Here is a 14,012-nt window from a genome sequence, read left to right as displayed (position 1 = left end):
CAAGTGAGGCTCGGGGTGAATTTTCATTACCAAAAGCGGTAACCCAAAGCCAAACTTGGGATTGCATCGCAGTATCATGGGAAAATTACTTACAGTACCTTGTCCCCAATATTCTGCGATGTCCTCCACCCAATGTACTGTGCCGGGCTCCATTCCATGCGAGCATTGCAACATATGGAAAAGGAGCCCGGCGCCAAATTCAAAGAGTGCAAAAAAGAAAAGCACATACAGTACACTGTAATCTTACAGATTACATTACTGTATCAAATAATTTCACATCTCTTTTGTCCCTAATGTTTTTTCCAGTGCCCTGCATGCAGTTTTATATTATATATACTGTTCTTTCTGCCTGGAAACTTTAGAATGTCCATGGCAACCAAAAAGCATCCCTTTATGTCAAAATAAGTTATAGACCAGCTAGAAAACAGCGATAGTAAATTAGAATCATTTGCAGAATTGAGCAATAGTGATTCATGGTGAAATTCCTCATCAAACACTGAAATTGAAGACAGTGACAATTCTGCAACTGAGCAAATTTCAGTGTTTTTGATTTGATTACATTATTGAATAAATAATTTTATTAATATTATATTATTATTTTTTATAATTATTTATTATATTAGAATTTATGATTTTGTGTTTTAAACTTCATCATACCTGGGATGTCTACTAGACTCTTGTTTGGACAGATTTAAGTGAGTTATTCCTAAGAATTACAGGCCTACAATATAAAATGCCAAATGTACCACTTTGAGATTGTACCACTTTAAAAATCTGTCATAATCATACCGCCAGGGAGGTTAATGTGTTTTAAATAATGTGCATTGTGTCTAACGTGTACCCTTCTATGTGCAATTATCCACCTGTCAGACCTTTTGCAAACAAAGAACATTGGCCTTTTAAATGCAAAAGCTAATATACTAACAAAAGATAACTAAATGATAAAAGTTTTATATTACAAGCTACAATGACTTAAATGCACATTCCTAAATAGCAATCTATTGATGTCTACTGTATAGAAATATTTTACAAGCAGTTTGAAAATTGTTTAACAATTCATGTGGAACTGAGCATGGATTTTTACATTGTTTGTTAAACAATAATAGTGTTGTTTAATTAATTTAATTATGACTGTTTATTTGATTGATGGAAATGTCCAGTAAACCTTCCGTGTTAGGTATGTTAAAAACGTAATCTGTCATCCTTCCTAATTGGCAATTTCACCACAGTAAAGGCATTGCATAAACAAATAGTGCCACACAATCAGCTTGCAATTGCTCGTCTCCCATTTATACTTTATTTGCACAAAATACTCCATGATATCATTAATCCTAATACATAAAAATGATCCAATATGTAAAAAGGCTTTAAACAGTCCAACACTACAAGTGTCTGTACAAAAACAAGTGCAGAAAATTCATGTAGTCCACAGTCTCCATGTACACTCACCTCAAAAAATGGACCAATATGTAAAAATAGGTCAGTATGCACCTTCCCCTTCAAGGGGTTTATGATTTCACCAGGCATCGGGACCAATCACCTTGCCAGATCAGGATGTTAACCACCTCCTTCCAGAAGAAAGCTGCAGCAAATACATGAAAAAAAAAAAAAAAAACCTCTTTCTCTATTAGGCTCCATGCACACTGGAATAAAAAACGTTGCTTCTACAGGAGTTTTGTGTTCTGCCTGTAGAAGCAACTCAATATTATCCTTTCTGTCCATACACATTAGGACGTTTACAGGCATATTTTTGAGAACAACGTTTAGAGGCAGGAAAAACCTTCTCATTTGCGTTTCTGATTGGAGCTCACTGGCAGAAAAAACATAAGACTCTCCTAAACTCATCTAAACTTTGTACAAAAAATGCTCTATATGGATGTTTTTTTTTTTTTAAAAACAGACGTTTTTTTAAGCCCAGTGTGCATGGAGCTTTAGAGGGCAGTTCCAGCTATTATGCTGAAGATGCTTTGAGATTTCAGGAGGCAAAATGAGGCAGTAATCACTGTACCACTCCCCTGTCCTGGGCAGACAAAAAAAACATTGTGCACAAATAATTACGTATAAATGCAAGGTGTACATTTGTAAGGTGATTGTGCAGCACTATTCGTTTGTATATAGCTGTTTGGATGTTGAAACACATGACAGTGCAAGCAGCAGTCAACGCATAATATATATATATATATATATATATATATATATATATATATATATATTAGGCTAGGAGTGATATGTGTTTGATTAATTGTGCAGAGGTTTTTATTGTTATTTTTGGTTGGAACATGGATTGTAGTTTGTGGCTTCAATTATAGAATTAGAATATTGATGGTAACCGTACTGGAGAGAAAGCGGGTCCTAAAAATATAAATTGGGACTGTACCCACCAACATAACTAATGCTTTTTTTAATTACAAATTGCATTCTGCTTGTTTCTTCTCACTGGAAGATGAACATATTATTAAATGTTGTTTCAGTGGGCAGTATATATGAATTAATGTACTCTATGAAGTTAAAAAAATTGTTGTTCATGAGGTACTAAGGTAAAGCATTCACTGTGATTGTGTTTTTTTTTTCCTTAAATAATCTTTATAATAGAGAATTCATTTAATAACTAGTCTATCTGCCATTTCGAATATCACATATAAAAAACACTGTCTAAGTTCTACTTAGCTGTATAATTTCAATAATATTCAATACAGCGATAGAATAAATAAGCCTCTTCTTTTCCACATGGTCAAAGAAGAAAAAAAACACAAGACTTACTTCCCATTTGTAATACTGCAATTCTCAGCAAAGACAAATAATTGAGGATCATGAAGGTTTAGTAATTATTTAGGGTTTGCCAAATCTGCAAAAAATAGGAGGTTCGAAAAGAAAACTAAGTAAAATGAACCCCCACTCCCTTAATCTGAAGAACTGGTTAAAGAGGAATCAAATTGTCTAGTCTGGATACGTTATAAATAATGCTATACAGGTGATTTACTACATTTGTTTATTTTTTTTATTCATTTAGTAAATCACTAAACATTTGTGTTTGCTTCAAAAGTCCAAACATATGCAACGAATTAAAAAATAAATAAAAAATAGGAGATTCTTAAGTACATGGCTGCATGTTTGAAGCAAGAACAAACTATCTTGGCTACATTGATGCATGTATTACACAAATACTAGCGGTGTCATTTGTAGAATTTGGGGTAGTTTCAATAAATTCCAATATACTTGTTTAACATACTATTCATATTAATTGTGTTTCTAAAAGAAACAGGTGGTTAATGGATTGTTTTGCAAAGGGAATGCTTCTGTTAAATATACATTTCTTCTTATTTAAGTCATGTGCGATTATGGGTTTTAAAGCATTAGAAAACATCAAGCACTAGTAAATAATTATGGCAAGACTTGATGACCATGTCTCGACACTTCAACCACTTTTAGACCTCTATAATCCATAGTTGGCCTTTTTCCATGTTAACGGATAAATGACTGAATATAAGAACTAAAGAAGTTCAACAGTAACCAAAATGCAGAAAGTCAACAACTTTTTTTTACTGGTGTACAACAAACATTTGCATTGAATTTAAACTTTAAGAACTACTCTTACAGTAGTGTTTAATACAGAGTTCCTGTATTTACAGTATATTACTGTCATATTTTAAATATATAACATATATCCCTGTAAACTATAAATTGTAGATATGGTGAACAGGGCACATCTCTATCTGCTAGGTATTTCAACGACATGCTACTAATTAAACTCTTGTCTAGTTTCACATGTCCAGTTCAGGATTCACAGATACCTCTTGTTTTAGACAAACAACATATTTGTACCGTGGCATCAAGCAGTGGCCTCTTCTATTTTTTTTCTTTTTTAAAACTATGTTTCATACGCAAACCTTCAAATTCCTTAAGACAGAGGTAATATGGCAAATAGGAATTTTCCGATTTAAATACTGGAAGCAATTCCCAGTGCAAAAGACAGAACATGGATATGAGTTGATGGGTTATTGAGGTGGTGTTGATGGTTTGATTGCTGGTTCCCGATTTAAATATGTTGCCCAGTAGACTAAGTTAAAGGTCCCAAATAGGAGAGGAAAAGCTATTCTTGATAGTCGGTCAATTTTGCTCACACTGTTGAACGTTTTCTTGGGTTCTGCAGGTTTTGGTTTTGGTTCAATTTCTTTTGGTTCTATGGTTGCACTTTTAGCAATGGTTGCCAAACCAGGGTCTCGGGCTATGGGTGGGTAGTTGGCTGTTGCTGAAGCATATGTGTTGTTCTTCTTTATGAGAGGATCCTTTACCTTTTTTGGCTAGATAAAACAAAAACTTGTTAGAAAAATAAAACAACACACAACAAGTGATTTTCAACTTTGAACTAAAAATTAAAGGAGAGGATCCCTGTTGCCAATCCTTCCAGATAATGAATAGAAGGGAAGCATAATTAAAACTTTATCCATTTCAATAAAGAAATAAAAAAGAAAAAGGATATTAAAAATAGACAAACCATACCAACACATTTTAACTTCAGTATTCCTGTAAGTGATATGTGTTTATCACAGCCTTGGTCAGAAGCAAAAGAGTACAAAGGAGTAGACATGTGCACACTGAAATATTTTGTTTCAGAATTTCGTTTTCGTCCGAAAATAAATGTATTTAGTTACTCCGGAAATTCGTTTTTATTTATTTAGTTTTTCGTTAAAAAAATGCATTCGTCCGAAATCCAAATTAATTAAGGTCGAATCTGTCATTAAAGGCTTATGGTGTCTGTCGAATGTTCTAAGAAGATTCGACGGAATCTTTAAAAAAAAAAAAATAAGATTTGACGGAATCTTAAAAACAAAGAAGATTCGACAGAATCTTTAAAAAAAAAAAGATTTGACGGAGCAACGAAACTGTACGATGCCGCAATCGTAAATTTCCGGTCAAATGTTCCGCCTACAAGCTATAGAAGAATTCTAATGTTGTATGACTAATAATAATTATATTTATTAATTATTATTACTAGTCAACAAACATTAGAATTCTTCTATAGCCTATGGGCAGAGCATTTCACCATAAATGTCCGCTTGCTGCGATCGTATGTTTTTAGCTACCTAGTCGAATCTTCATGTCTCTCTATGTCGAATCTTTTCTCTCTATGTCGAATCTTTTCTCTCTATGTCGACTCTTCTTCATGTCTCTATAATGTCATATCTTTTCTCTCAGAGTCAAATATTTTCTCTTTATGTAGAATAATATTGGACTAATAGAGTTAAGGTTAGGCACATTCGACCGCAATGAAAACTAAAATAAAGCATTTGTTTATGTCGGATCTTTTGTTTTTAGTCTTCTGTGCTTTCGTTATCGTTTGTTAAAATTATAATGAAAATACCTGAAATTCGAACAAAAATGCATTCGGACGAAAGCGAATGCACATGTCTACAAAGGAGGAACACCTTACTTTACATAGGGACATTTAGATTAATTCCACAATTTCTTGTTTGGAAAAAGAAGAACTCCAACTTTTCCTCTCCAAAACAACAGATGAATTGTACATGTAAATGAATCACAACCCCAGTGTCAGTTTATGTGTATCCTACCTAATTTAGCTGTATAAAAGCAGTTGTTTGTGTTATCACTCCTCTTCCTGGCTGACTTAATTTCAAAGTTCTCTGACTTCCTGTTTCATTCCTTTACCAGTCCTGTTACTATCTGTCCCACCATCCTTTCAGCTTATGTAGTTTCAGAGCAGGCTATGGGAGTCATTCATACCAGTTCTGGGAGTTGATGTGGGTGGGTCCTAGGGTTACTTTGGGTGTTTCTGGGTCTTCATGTGGGTGGTGAAAGGGGAGACATGGAATTGTTTTATCACTGCCCACACTCTATTCCTCTCTGCAGTTAACAGAGTGTTGTACAGCAGAAAGTGTAACCTTACAAACCATCTCTTGAAAAAGAAATGTGCTATTCTAACTATAAAGGGCACACAAATATAAGACTGATCGCCGTCATTACTAGTAAAAAATAAATAAATAAATAAAATAAAAATAAAAATGCTGTAACTATATCCCCTATTTTGTAGGCACTATACATTTTGTGCAAACCAGTCAATATACATTTATTGTTTTTTTTTTTTTTACTAAAAATGTGTAGCAGAATACATATTGCCCTAAATTGATGAAGACTTTTTTTATAGCAAAAATTAAAAAATATTGCTTTTTTTTTCAAAATGTGTGCTCTTTTTTTGTTTATATCACAAAAAATTAAATCATATACCACCAAAATAAGCTCTACTTTTGGAAAAAAAAGAACCTAAATTTTCACACGACTGCTCAATTGCAATTCAGTTAAAGTAACACAGCGCAGCATCGCAAAAAATGGCCTGGTCATGAACGGGTGAGGGGTAAAACTTTCCAGAGCTAAAGGAGTTAACATTGAACAAGCCATAAATAATGGCACACATGTATTTTGTACTTTTACACATTGATATTTTTTTTACTCAATTCTAATAAAATATTTTGGTGCTCTGGTGGGGGGTGGGGCTCCCATGCAGGAGCAATGGAGATGAGCAGGGTCCCGGTAATTGCACTGTCTGCAGGCAGGGCAGCATCAGATGACAGTGTTCACTGCTTCTTCCTCCTATGTGCAAGCTGCGCTGCAACCTGCACTGTGGAGAAGATGAAGGAAGGAGGTGGGTGGAGCTAACAATTGCCATGTTGCCCCCCTGGATCCGCCCCTGATGCGAATAGGATTTGGGGAAACCTGTATCCAATTAGCAATAGTGTGAACCCAGCCTCATATGTAAATTAGTCACTTTGCAGAGAGCTGGGATCTGGAAGGACAGGCTCTGAGGGGTAGGACTCTCCCTGTTAACACTGGTCAGCATATTTAAATGGGCAGGACTCAATTCTAATTGTGATCTTTTCACCCAACAGCAGCATAGCTAGCTTGCAGAACAGGCTGTGTATGAATGTGTTTCCATTTTGAATGATGCTGTGATCTGTGAGGCAGGAATTGGGAAGTTTGGAATCTTCCGATAGATGTGACTGGACAGGATTGAATACTAATTAGGATGTATTCAATCCCACTCACCATGAAATCTGTGAAGGAAGTTACATCAAATAAACCCAGACATGATACAGGGGTATGGTCTATGCTTCCATGCAGTTCTAGTGAAAAGAAAATTGGAGTTCAGCTTTAAAGATCAACCGTACCTTTGTGTCCTTTAATCAATTCCCCCAATTCCCCACTAGGAAAAATACAACCCAGTGGTGATTGTCACTGTACAGTCCCACTCTAAGCCACACAGCCTTTCTCCCCAAAATGTATGCATTATACTGCACACGTATGCCTTGGTCTCATTTGTTCATGGAAAAGCAGTACTCATGGCATTGTCTTCTGGTTGGACTAGTCACTTTATATTACCTGCGATCTCCATGCAATTGATCCTTCCACCATTACTGACTTACTATCCCTTGTACTGCACCATGTCTCTGTGTGGACGTGGCCATCTTGGAAGAGACAGGTTCAGAGCCTCTAGCAAAAAACTAGTGAGAAGTGAAGTAGTGATATCACTCTCACAAATCCCCAGAACTTTTCAAGCTATCAGTCTTTTCACTCTACAGATATACATATTTGAGGCCGTAGGCAAGGGGGTGCCTAGTACCAGGAAGGGCGCAGCTTTTTTCTGACTCAAAATGTAAATCTTTCAGTGTAATAAAATGTATAAATGTTCTATATAACACAAAACATAGCTTGACTTTTTTTAGTTCATTTACACTTCATGCATGCCTATGGACAGACAAATGGACTGCTCCTATATATGCATTCTTCCCTAGGGCAAGCACATACATATATAACTTCCCATCAGAAGCATGTTGTAGCTTTTCCACGCCTTTCCACATTACCACTGAGGCCCCGTACACACGTCCGAGGAACTCGACGGGCAAAACTCATCGTTTTGCTCGTCGAGTTCTGTGTGAAGCCGCCGAGTCGGCGAGCCAACTTTCCTCATTGAACAACGAGGAAATAGAGAACATGTTCTCTATTTGGCTCGACGAGGAACTCGTCGTCTTCCTTGGCCGAAAGTGTACACACGGCCGGGTTTCTCGGCAGAATTCAGCTCCGGCTGTCGGCACGCTGTACTCGAGCCACTAGGTGGGGCTGGCTGCATTCTCCTTTCCTCTCATGCTCGTGCTTTTCCACATAGCTGCCATCTATGGTGCTTTGCTTTTGACGTTACCTGGGTGGCTGGTGTGTTTGGATTCGTTCGCCTGTGTGTTTGCCGGGTCACGTGATGCGTAAGTTCACGCTGCACACGTGACTGGGACACATACATAAGGCTTTGTGTGCAGCCCGGATTGTAGGTAACACCTTCACCTATGGTCTTCTTACCGGATTTTTTTCTATGATGGTCCTCTTGGTGGTATGTACTCCCTTAACGCTATATGCACTGTATTTCTGGCTCATTACTGTCAGCAAGTTTATTTAGTGATTATTTTTCTTTATCCCTAATAGATATCACAACAATGACACAATTGTCGCGGTAACCTACTTGGCTAAATCTTATCCCAGGTTTACCTCTCAAATTTTATGTGACACTCTTTATACTGTAGATTGGTTTTAAACCATCTTTACACCTCCAGCCTGCCGTGCCATTTTTTACCATCCTGTGGCTGATAAATAGGTAGGGGCTGGTATGTGCTATTTTTACACGTACCTGGTCACATTCTTTATTTATTTTTATTAATTTGGTTATTAGATCTAATCAGCTATTATCATGATTATCCAATCCCTTTTCTTTTTCCTTTTCTTTTTTGTCCATGATAGATATGTCCTACCTTGGATATCAATGAGGCATTTTTGGAAGTCTGAATATACTACCAACTATTATAATCCTGTTTAAAACTACCTATCTTCAAATATATTCCAGTACTTTATATAGTAGGCACATCTAGTTGACCTGCCCCATTATTTGGCTTTGGTGGTGGTGGTACCATACCTCTTCAAGCGCACACTTCCGTTTGGATTATCGCTTTCCCTATGATCAGTTATGGATGGTTTACTGTATTGGATTGAGTTAGTCAACCAATCAACATCCTTATACTGTTGGTATGAAATATTACACTTTCCTATTTCATTTTTTCTGGTGTGTCCCCTCATCCCTTCCCCATTGAGCCTTTAGCATGCAGTCCTTTTATGGTTAACAGATTTGGTGGTCCTCTACTCGCATGTTTTGATTGTTCTACGGTGCTTTAATGCACATGGTATACTTAACTCTTTTTTATATAAAACCCCCCCCCCCCTTTTTTTTTACTATTTATTTTGATTTATATTTTTTATGTTCATAATATTCAGAAACCAATAATAGTCTGTTTTCTTTTAGAAACATTACTAGCTCCCGAAGAAGCAGTCTCCGCGAAACACGTCAAGCTAATCTGCGTTCTACTATGCACGATAGTCATTACATCTCTTTTGAGATCTGATGCCTTCCTTTGGATTATTATTTGATTATTTAGTTGTTACCGCAGTTGCTACTGTGGTTTCTCTCTTTTGTTTTAACGTTCTAATTTATTTTATTGTGCTGTTTTTCCTGTTTGTCCAATAACCCTTTTGGGTTTTGTGTCAATAAACGTAATTGTAATTTTTTAATTGGTGCCTACAAAGTCCATTTTTGTCTACCCTTAATATTTGTTGTTTAAATATATCTAGGATGTGGCACTGCACTATCACAGATACCCACAGTCCATCCTGTGTTTGGTGATCTCTTTTTTAATAGTTCTAATAAACAGGACTGTTATTTGTAAAGGTGCAAAGTGTATTATGATATATATATATATATATATATATATATATATATATATATATATATATATAAATTTTTATATATATATATATATATATATATATATATATATATATATATATATATATAGTGGCGTTGAGGATTTGTTGTGTTACCTATTTCGCAACGCAAACCTAAACTTATTCGCAGTTTCGCAAGCCTCCGAGTCATGACTTGGCGCAGGCTTTGTTTGATAGTTTGTCACTTCTGCAGCCTTGTTCATTATTTTCACAGATTCATGCATAGGCACCCCGCAGGGTCGGTACCGTTACACCACATTCAGCTTAGTACGCTGGCCTCACTTCAGTTGGCAGGTCTATACCGTATACTCCACAACAGCCGGATTCTAATTTCAGTTGCATCTGTGACACAGCGATTTGAATGCTTGGCAGGAATCTACACATCCTGTATTACACATACACCACAAGCTTCCGCAGCTCGGCCTCCCCCTCAGGGAACCTGCCACAAGCACCCAGTCACTCATTTGTACGTTCGCAATCATTTGCAGCTCATATGATGCTCTGGTTCGCAGTTCTGACACAAGTTGTCTCGTTCCGTTCTCATTTTACAAACATACGATCATGACACACGACTAGCATGGTCTGTGGTTCCTCCCCACACACATTCCAATTTCTATGCTTTCTATGCTATTGCAACTCGTCTACCAGTGGCACATGTTCATGGCCACTCATTTGCATATTTGGGTTATAGGGGGCGCTATTGCAATAAAGTTGACCTTAGTCAAGTGTATCAAAAAAAGGTATGCACCAATAAAGACGCACACAAATGTGAATGAAAACGTGCAATTATAACACTCACAGTAGGAATTGCAAATCAGGTGATATAAACAAAACTATAATATAAATATATAAACAATGCCAAAACCCATGAATAGGTATAATGGTGACCAATCTATAAGCAAAACACAATAGAAAAACGGTGCTCCCAAAGCCAAGAGACAAAAAAAGTCCAAAGGAAAAAAATTATAAACACTGTCCATGTAATCCTAAAGTGATGGTTAACACTTTCCCAAATGGTAACAATTCAGCTTGAATGAGGAAAACAGAGGAACATGCAATCTTCTTAAATCATGTGCATATAATTAGATTATTCCCCCACTTAAAAGATGACACCCAGGAAGTGCTGATAGAAATGGACTCTTACCAGAGCGATTGGCTTGCTTAATTAAAAGGAAGCCAAAATCGCTTATGCAGATTTATGCCTGCAAGCATATGAAGCGTCATCCACTGTTGTCACAGACTATCTCTCTCCAGGAGGTTTACAGATGGGACATGAAAATACAAAGACAGCTCATAGTGCAACCAGTTTTTATTTAAAAAATAGTTAAAAACAAAGCAGGGCCAAGTGGCCACTTACGCTAACAAGTGCCCATCCCGGCACTGGGTCTGCAGGCTCAGATAGGAGGCGACAGCCTCAACTTGCGTGTCGGCGTGTGTCCTTCTATCTCCTCGCTAGAGCCAAATGCCGATGGAGGATCGTATTCAAAGCGTGACCAGGCTACGCCGCCGACGATCGTTTCGTTATTACGTCTTCAGGGGGGCGTGCCTGGTCACTGGGTCACTAGCTTTTGAATGGTAAAACAGGAAATGGGCAAAAAAGGATTGACGGGACCGGCAGCCAATCACAGCGCGGTCCCGGCAAAAGGGGAGAAACGAAACTAGAATGAACTAAATTGAGTGACACGACTAGCAGCTTTTTTTGACATATTTGTATTTTATCCCACATTTTTAGTTTTAAAATCATTTTGGCTCGGAAATCACTTTCTTACTACCACTCATTTGCATGTCTGTCTTTTCTATCTTAGGTCAGTTGAGCACAGCTTAATCTATCCTGCTCAAGGTTGGATATTTTCTTACAGGTAAAAATAATAAAAGAAAACAAACAAAAGGGGGATTCATATACATACATATAAGGTGGGTGGTCTAGGGGACACTTCTATGCCAGGTTTTAACCTGGGCCTCCATGTCACCTTTTCTACAAGTTTCCTGGTCATCTGAGTAATCTCGGCGACAAGCAGGACTTTTGATTCCAGGGCTTTGAGTCAGGCGTGTAGTGTTCCGGTTTCCACTATGACGGCACCTTTACACCTTGTTGACTTCACATACACGATTTGGCTGCTCGTCTGGCATTTAGCTACTGTCACATTCTTTTATCGATTTGCTATCTTCAAAAGGTCACCGCCTTTCCCCTACGCAGACACAGTTGCTAAACGGTTGCAGACAGTACAAGCTTTAGCATTCTTACCATATGTCATGTACTACAGAATGCAACATTCCTACGTAGGCTGCAACCAGACATCAGGTTCTCATCCCAGCATGCCTTGGGGCTCTGGTTTTACAGGTCAGTGCATGGTAGATTAGGCACCCGAGCTATCGGCTATCTGGTCAGTCACGTCCTGGCCAATCTCGATGGCCCTGCACCCTTGAGTTTTCCAAATCTCCACTCCATCAAGCGTTCGCTGAAAGGCAACGATACTCATCATTATTCCTAAAGGCTCTTCTATCTATCTTTCACAACTTTATCTATTCTTGCATACCTCGACTTCTTCTCTTCTTGCCGTCTCTGACACTGCCTTCTCTGACTCTCACTGACACATACCCCCTTTTTCTTATAGCTGGAGCCATGTCACGGGCTGACAGCAAGGACCTTGCCTCTGGGGGTTCAGAGCACGGCAGAGCTCAGTCTCTGAGGGGATGAAACATCCCCAAGCTCACTGCAGAACTACAGCGTAGATACATTCCCTTCTCTGCTACAGCCAGGAAGGCCAAGCTGTTCAGGCTGTTGTTCCCACCAGCAGCAGCAGTTGCACCCTGCACTCAGCAGGCATCCTTACGGTCCATTGCCTCGGCTCTCACCCAGTTGCATGACCATGTCCATCTCCAATCTCAAGGCAAAAGTAGGAGTACTGGAGGTGCGCCCAGAATTGGCCTCCCTGGGCATGGTTACAGCCCCGTCACAGTACTCCTACCTACAGGTTTGACGAATGGCAGTCCTACCATCAACACACATTTCATCCCAGTCAGCATTATGAAGGACATTTTAGAGGGAAAGGGCATGAACTTGGCCTCTCTCCTCATATCAGTCCATGACTTGTTCAAGAACAATTCCTACAGCTGGGGGATGTCTGGGTGGTGGGGAGGTCCAAGGATCCCAGACTTAAATGGAAGCTGTCAATCCCCAAGTTTGTGCTGGCTTTTAACCTCTTTAGAGATGTCCTGTGCTCAGTCAGTCCTAGCAGGAGGGAAGAGCTGGACATCCATGCTGTAGTCGACTTGGGATACAAGCATAGGCGCCTTCTACGACTACCATCGGCCATTTTCTGCTAAGGCAGCAGCCAAACTCACTCAGTTGCAAGTCGGCATTAATTGGAGCATCATGGATACCAAGCTCTTCTGCTTCCACTTTGTGAGTTTACAGCTAAGTACAGCCTGATAGCGCTGTGGGATAAAGTCAACTGCGTGTGGCAGTATGACATGAAGGCTAGGACATGCTTGATGTCTCCTGTCCCCAACCCCGGCATGTGGCTAGAAACCTGCGATAGGTGTTCCAGGTGGGGTGGTAGGCCTTCCGTGTGTTTTATGAGACAGTAACTGGTTTATGAGTGGGGTTGCATTGCCCTTCAGCCCATTGTCAGCTGTAACCAAGGTGGGATAGGAGAAGAGGTTGGGTAGGCTCTGGGTTTCTGTAGAAAAACAACAGGAAATTAAGACGGGACAGTGTCCGCTGCGAGATTGCACTTTCCAAGAATGTAGATACAGTGCACATTTAATTTGTAGTGAAGATATATCTGCACCATCCTGTGTAGGACGGACATGATGGCCAAGGACTTGGACGTGCCTAGTTGGTATTTTCAGCCGTGGCCAGGTTGTCTGTGGTCTTTCCTACCCAGGTGTGGCCCTAGAACTTTGCTGCAATGATGGGGTGGAGCTAGAATAAGTAGGACATCTGGCTAACCCCCGGGGGCCAAGAGGAGCTCTTTCGCCATGGGCCTGTAAACGAATCAGGGCAAAAAATTGCAGCAAAGCCTGTGGAGGCTGCTTGGTCTGTTACTACGTGAGGTGACGAGGCTGATGCCACTGGGATGAACACAGACATGCCGTTCTAGTTTTCGAGGAACACCTTTTCCACATTGCCAGATCCACGGTAGCTGCTTGGTCTAGCCTAAAGACTTGCTCAGGGA

The 14,012-nt window shown here is 39.0% G+C and overlaps 1 protein-coding gene across 2 annotated transcripts in view; it reads right to left on the bottom strand.

The window, feature by feature from the left end:
- Positions 1–2,980: 2,980 nt before the first annotated feature.
- The window catches only part of GABRA1 (gamma-aminobutyric acid type A receptor subunit alpha1), a 254,921-nt gene continuing 243,889 nt past the window's right edge, over positions 2,981–14,012 (bottom strand). For both annotated transcript variants that reach the window (XM_040344730.1, XM_040344729.1), the window contains exon 10: positions 2,981–4,301. In XM_040344730.1, the coding sequence (XP_040200664.1) occupies positions 3,996–4,301 (306 nt within the window). In that variant the 3' untranslated portion in view covers positions 2,981–3,995. The remainder of the gene's footprint in view (positions 4,302–14,012) is intronic.

The sequence above is a fragment of the Rana temporaria genome, chromosome 3 (genome assembly GCF_905171775.1).
Source record: "Rana temporaria chromosome 3, aRanTem1.1, whole genome shotgun sequence".
NCBI lineage: Eukaryota > Metazoa > Chordata > Amphibia > Anura > Ranidae > Rana > Rana temporaria.
The sequence above is the reverse complement of the archived record's forward strand: the minus strand, read 5'-3'. Positions and strand labels throughout refer to the sequence as shown.